General features: G+C 37.6%; 1 protein-coding gene and 2 long non-coding RNA genes across 3 annotated transcripts; all 3 read left to right on the top strand.

Moving 5' to 3' along the window:
- The first annotated feature begins 229 nt into the window (after window positions 1–229).
- LOC107748407 (collagen alpha-1(VII) chain-like) lies at window positions 230–2786 on the top strand. Its single transcript, XM_016563190.1, has 11 exons — window positions 230–300; window positions 709–852; window positions 973–1148; window positions 1351–1380; window positions 1501–1527; window positions 1636–1680; window positions 1842–1943; window positions 2042–2104; window positions 2354–2389; window positions 2475–2528; window positions 2676–2786. Exons 2-11 carry the CDS (start codon window positions 717–719, stop codon window positions 2784–2786), a joined length of 780 nt encoding a protein of 259 aa, XP_016418676.1. The 5' UTR covers window positions 230–300; window positions 709–716.
- A 178-nt stretch (window positions 2787–2964) lies between these two features.
- On the top strand, window positions 2965–4346 carry LOC107748423 (uncharacterized). The gene is made up of 3 exons (XR_001640931.1): window positions 2965–2995; window positions 3558–3584; window positions 4295–4346. It is a non-coding gene; the product is annotated as an uncharacterized LOC107748423 (long non-coding RNA).
- Window positions 4347–4513: 167 nt separating this feature from the next.
- On the top strand, window positions 4514–6188 carry LOC107748422 (uncharacterized). Its single transcript, XR_001640930.1, has 5 exons — window positions 4514–4585; window positions 5575–5634; window positions 5719–5754; window positions 5881–5925; window positions 6153–6188. It is a non-coding gene; the product is annotated as an uncharacterized LOC107748422 (long non-coding RNA).
- Window positions 6189–6568: the final 380 nt, after the last annotated feature.

Genomic DNA, 6568 nt, shown 5'->3' with positions numbered 1-6568 from the left:
GAGACTCCCAGGTAAAGTTCTTTTGGTACTATTGGCATGTTGTTCCAAATTTTTTTTTTAATAAACTTTTATGGCTCCAAAAAAAAAACATTGCTGTGAGAGAGTTCCCTCTTCTGCATGAGGCATTGAGCAGGTCAGTCTGAATGAAGTGCTTGTAATACCTGTTTACTCCAGATGGGGGTGGTGATGTACAGTGAAGATCCAAAAGTGCCTTCCTCCTCAATCGTCATAGCAACAATGAGACCGTTCTGCGGGATATTTTGACCACCCCATTCAATGACAGACCAGGAAATAATATAGGTCTGTTTGTGTTGGGTTTTTTCTTCTTTTTTTTCATGTTTGTGTACCATTAAGTACCTAGTATATGTCATATGTATGTGAAGCTGACACAAACATGTCCAGGTCGTGTTTCAAACAGTCTATGGTTTCAACCCAAAATCATATGGAGGATAAAAATTAGGAATTATGTATTGCATACTGTATATATTGCTTAAATAAAATTAAGACAATTTATTGTACCCTTACAGACCTACTTACTGTAGTGCAATAGTATTAAAACCCATCCAAAAACACTTCCAGTACAATAAATTACATATGAAACCTTTACAATTGACATATATTTAAGTTTTAATTGCAAGCTTGTATATATTTGACATTCAAGTGGCCTTATTATGTGAGTGTGCTGATATTTTCTGCTTTTATGTGTAGGCCAGGCAATGACATACGCACGTCATTTTTTGCTGAGCACGCAAGCAGGTCGTAGGTATGGTGTTCCCGGGGTGGTTGTCATTATCGCTGACGAGAAGTCAACCGATGATCTTAGCCAGCCCGCTGCTGCTGTTAGAGCCGATGGTAAGCCACACAAAATCAGCCCCAGCGCATTAATTTACACACTCACAAAACAAACCATCCCGGCTGCTCTGTCCCATGTCCATAAGAGTGACTTAGCGCTGTAAAAACTCTGTCCCTCAGGTGTGACAGTGTTGGCGGTAGGAATTGGACGCGCAGACTCTAGAGAGCTGCGTTTGGCAGTGACGGATGGCAGCACTCAGAATCTGCTCTATGCTCAAGACGCAAATCAGCTCTATGGTCTCCACCCCGACCTGGCAGACCTCCTCTGTGGCCTTGCACGAGGGACTAGTGTCACGGTCAGATCAAATCCATCCGTCTAGCTGTCATAAATGTTGTATCATCATTTATTTTTATTATGACGCTTGCTTGAGTCATGATACTGCAGAAGTTTATATATATATATATATATATTATGGTGGTTTCAAACCTCACTGATAGTCTTTATTGATAAGAAAAGAAGACAGTAAAGACTGATTTCGATTTGTTGTCTCCTTTTAGCCAGTGCCTTGTACTGTAGAGTGTCCAAAGGTAAGTGTGTACTGAAAAGACAAACATATACAGAAACACCAAGACATAATTACAGATTTGTGTTTACATATGTACATCTACTTGCACCTCACAAAAGATTGACCTGTTTCTTTGTTGCAGGGTGCTAAAGGGGAACCGGGTCAGAAGGTAATAATTGTTGTTGCATATAATAACTCAAAGTTGGTTTGTTGGCGTTGATATTTACTGTAATTTTCTGGTGAAATGTTTATACATTGTGTCTTTTTGTGTGTATAGGGTGAGAGGGCCAGAGATGGAGTGGATGGAAGAAAAGGCGAGCCTGTAAATTAATCTGCATTCACATTTAGCTCTGTTTGTTCATCTACACTATGGGATTAATTAATTATTGCTTAGAAACATTGTTTTTTATATCTTCAAGTAAATGTCTGTCTGATAGTGTGTGTGTGTGTTTGTGTGTGTGTGCATGTGTGTTTTTTAAATAGGGTCGTGATGGTTTACCCGGTCGTGAGGGCCCCAGAGGGCCAGAGGGGCCACCAGGTCAACCAGGCAGTGGTCTGGGAATGAGAGGAGAGAAAGGCGAGAGAGTAAGTGGCACTTAAATATGTATACACACATATGCACACAGATCAAAAATGTTGATATGCTCTCTCCTTCTCCATTTGTTTCCCTCCATCTTTTTCAGGGTTTCCCAGGATTGGATGGCAGTCCAGGTGTTCTAGGTCGTCCTGGTGCAGTTGGATTACCAGTAAGAATGAAATCATGAGTAATTTTATTAAATTGTACTGTTAAAACAGGTATTTGTGGATATATGCACATCCATATACATAGCATAATAATCAGGCCTGGATGCATGCTAAAAACTCTTAATCTCTTAGTTTATCTCTTAATTAATCTCTTAATTTAATCCTCTTTAGTGCAGTGCCACTTAAAATATTAAAGCTAAAAAGATCTCATGAATTGATTTATAACATGGGTTCATTGTCTGATGTTTTAGGGCAGTCAGGGATTACCAGGTGTTAGAGGAGACCCTGTGAGTACTCATTAACATACTGCACATGCATAGACACAAACATACACAAACTCTTATTAAATGTTTTGTCTTTTTTGTTTTACAGGGAGAACCAGGCATTCTAGGCCCTCAGGGAATAAAGGGAGAGAAAGGTGAAAGGGTAAGAGTGATAATAAAATGAATCTCTAACTTCTCTACTCTACGTCTTGATTTAGCATTTTATTTATTCAGTCACTTTTACAACATTTACAGCAAGAGCTTCAATTGTTTGGTTCAAGAAATGATAAGTTTTTAATATTTACTACAGGGGGAACCTGGATCTGCTGTTGGAGGAGGTTTACCGGGCCGCAAAGGAGAGCCAGGAATCCCAGGGATCCCTGTAAGAAACACAAGAAAATCATTTTCACCTGCACAATGACAAAAAAAAAGTTCATACATGTACAAATACTTCATGTCATCAAGTAAACAACAGGGTTATTACATTGCCCATTTTATGTTTTTCTGTCCTTTTAGGGCACTCCTGGTCGTCTAGGTGTGGATGGGGCGAAGGGAGAGCCAGGTGCACGAGGTCTGCCTGGACAGGATGGTCGTCCTGGGTTGCTAGGCACTGCTGGACTTTCTATTAAGGTCAGAATCCATTTCCTTTATTGCTAAAGGTGTCTCTAAATTTGCATTATGTACGCCCCTGTCCCTGGCCCTGTTTGACTGAAGGGTAGTTCGATGTGAACTCATGGCAGTGTAGACTAAAAGGGCATATTGAGGGTCTGAATGGCCATGTTGAAGACCACAACACTTATGTATATATGCATTTATGAGCTCACTTTAGGCATTGTATGAGGTTAGAGGTCAAAATATAAATAATCTAAAACATATGCACAGCAGTTAAATGAACCATTTGGTTCATTTAACTGCTGTGCATATGTTTTAGATTATTTATATTTTCAATATGTCAATACACCTGTCAATACACAAAGATAATCTCACCGCCTGTGTACGGTACAGGCCATATTTGTTATCTTATTTTAACTCAGCTATGAAAATATGTGAAAGTGCCACTGGCATTTTTATCTAGATCGATATTGTTATACAATAATAATAAATTCATTGTTTTCACTGTTTGAAGTTTCAGATATGTCTTCAGCCAATCATGTACCTGTCTGTTTTTGTGTTTCATTTCATTTTCCTGCAGGGTGAAAAAGGCAGCCCTGGTGAGAGGGTGAGTTGATATAAACTCTTTTTAAAAGAAGTTAGGGAAACCTTCTCAAAAAAAAAAAAAGTGAGAGAGAGAAAATAATTGACAGTATAACAATAAAACAGAGCAATTATTATGAAATAAGACATCAAATGGTGAGTAAACTACTATAATTTAGAGTAACGATAACCAAGCATGTTTAGGCTGATTCAGTAATATTAATATTAAATTATATTTTTGGATTTTAATAAACTCAATTAATTTAGATGTTACCACATGAAATATGTTTTTGTCTATTTTTCAGCATAGGTTATTAAACGTGCAGAAATATTATTGTATTGATTGCAAGTTGATAATAAGTGTAAGTTACATGGTCTTTCATATACCTTGAACCCAGAAACCATGTAAACATCTGATGGAACATAAATTTACACTGGTAAATAAAAATTTGCCTAATTTCAGAAGTTCACCACACACCACTGATATAAATGAAATGAATTTTTTTAATGCACTTCTAGGGAATTTAAAAGCAATAATCCGTTATTTCTTGATGTGGAGAAGCAAGTACTCTAACATTTCATTAAAACATCCCATGTTGTGTAAGGATTCAGTAAGAGCAAAGTAATCTAATGTACCGTGAGAACTCTCTGATGGCATACTAATACAATCTGTGAAGACAATCGGTCACATTTCGTGAACATAAATGTGTTCTTCTGTCTTATTCCGATTAACAGGGTCCTCCCGGAGTGGGCAGTGGGGTAGCTGCTAAAGGAGATGCTGGTGAACCTGTGAGTGCCTCCATTATTTATGACAAAGTGGCAGTGTAAATGGATGTTAATGTGTGTATATGTGTTTCTGTGTGAGTGCTGCTGTAAATTGGTTGTGTGTGTACTTCAATGTGTGTTTTTGAGTTTTTATCACATGCACTGAATGGTATTTGTGTGTATTTTCAGGGAAGTCCTGGACCGTCTGGTCCTCAGGGCCCACGAGGACTGACTGGACAAAAAGGAGCCAAAGGAGAATCTGTATGTTTTTTTCTGCCATTATTTTTTTTTACATTGCTTGTAAGCAGTGTTGGGGGTAATGCATTACAAGTAACGCGAGTTACGTAATCAGATTACTTTTCTAAAGTAACTAGTAAAGTAATGCATTACTTTTTTAATTTACAAGAAAATATCTAAGTTACTTTTTCAAAAAAGTAACGCCAGTTACTTTGTTTTCCCATTTATTGACTGACAAGTCTCCTGTCCCCATATTGGGAGAAATCGGAAGTACAGAGGCGTTGTGTGAACATGATGTAGTTCTAGACTAAATGTGAAGGATCATTTCATAATGTGGAGATTGGGAAGAAGAAGAGAGAGAAAGAAAGAAAGATGTGGGGGGGAGGGAGATGAAAAATACTTCACATACTGTATGCTACGGAGGTTAATAAGTCTGCAATGGCTGCATCTGAGACACTTGATGTTGAAAAATGCTGAGGCATATATAATCAGTGTTGGGGGTAACTCATTACAAGTAATGCGAGTTACGTAATCAGATTACTTTTTTCAAGTAACTAGTAAAGTAACGCATTACTTTTTTAATTTACAAGAAAATATCTGAGTTACTTTTTCAAAAAAGTAACTCCAGTTACTTTGTTTTCCCATTTATTGACTGACAAGTCTCCTGTCCCCATATTGGGAGAAATCGGAAGTACAGAGGCGTTGTGTGAACATGATGTAGTTCTAGACTAAATGTGAATGTGCATTAATTCATCCCACTCACAAAAAACAGATTTAGTATTCATCAAAATGAATTAAAACAGTGAAATGCAAACTCAAATAATTAAATGTTAAATAACACAAATGTAACTTTTTTTAGGGAGTAACGCAATATTGTAATGCATTACTTTTAAAAGTAACTTTCCCCAACACTGCTTGTAAGCTATTTTTTGTTTGTATTTTGTCAAATGTGTGCATTGCTTGTCCATGAATGCATTTTCTTAGCCTGGCCTGTTTGTGTGATTGTGTTGCAGGGTGAGAGTATTGAGGGTAAACCAGGCACCCAAGGAAACACCGGAGACCCTGGTGATCGGGTATAAAATGCTTTCACTAATATATTTCATGCTCACTCTAACCTTCCTCCTCATTCTTCTTTTATTCGTGCATTTTTGTTTCAGGGTCCCCGAGGACCTCCTGGGGAAATTGGAAGTAAGGTAAAGAAAAGAAGTCAGTGTATGACTTTATTGTGACTTGTGTCATCAAGGTACAATGAACAAACTTTCTGAATGCATAATCTATGAATCAGTTGATGAAGTTTTGTTGTTTATTGTTTTTTTCAGGGTGATCGAGGACAGACTGGACCACCTGGTTCAGATGGAGCCAAGGTGACTATTTGCCTATGCATGATCTGAAGCATTTCTGTATGAATGTATCTAGATTTGTACTATATCCCTTGTGTTCTTTAGTGTTTATCCAGGCTTATTTTGAAGCATTTTAAGGTGTGCTAGTTTGTTTGAGTAATTTTTAACAATGATTGTACAACAGTTTAACTATTTAAATGAGTTTAATTTTGTTTTGATATCATCCTTTGTATGATTCTATTTTTTTTTAGGGAGACAGAGGCCTTCCAGGTCAGGCAGGAGACAAGGTGTGCCCCTAAGCTACATAAAACATTGATGTATATTCTTATTAGAGAGATGTGAGTAATGCTGTGCTTGTTTATGTCTGTTTTTTTTATGCTAGGGAGATAAAGGTTCAGCAGGCCCCCCTGGACCTCAAGGACTGAGGGTGAGTGGCTGCACAAGCCATGATAAGTCACAAGCCATGTGAAAATGCACGAGTGTACATGCATGTTGTAAATTATTTATATGTGCCTTCAGGGATTGCCAGGGAGCAGTGGCTTTCCTGGAGAGAATGTAAGTTAAGATTTCAGCTTAACAAACAGCATTATTCTCAGATATCTACTTCATTTTGTTTTGTGCTTGTACTGTGTGTATGTGTGTGTATATATATATATATATATATATA

The sequence above is a fragment of the Sinocyclocheilus rhinocerous genome, unplaced genomic scaffold, assembly GCF_001515625.1.
Source record: "Sinocyclocheilus rhinocerous isolate Xijiao unplaced genomic scaffold, SAMN03320098_v1.1 scaffold890, whole genome shotgun sequence".
NCBI classification, from domain to species: Eukaryota; Metazoa; Chordata; class Actinopteri; order Cypriniformes; family Cyprinidae; genus Sinocyclocheilus; species Sinocyclocheilus rhinocerous.
The sequence above is the reverse complement of the archived record's forward strand: the minus strand, read 5'-3'. Positions and strand labels throughout refer to the sequence as shown.

What these genes read in the sequence shown, in the direction of transcription:
- LOC107748407 (XM_016563190.1), top strand. Translation starts at nt 717, where the DNA reads ATGACATACGCACGTCATTTTTTGCTGAGCACGCAAGCAGGTCGTAGG. An exon ending in GTACTGTAGAGTGTCCAAAG is followed by an intron (nt 1,381 to 1,500) that starts GTAAGTGTGTAC and finishes TCTTTGTTGCAG; the next exon opens with GGTGCTAAAGGGGAACCGGG. An exon ending in CTGGTGCAGTTGGATTACCA is followed by an intron (nt 2,105 to 2,353) that starts GTAAGAATGAAA and finishes CTGATGTTTTAG; the next exon opens with GGCAGTCAGGGATTACCAGG.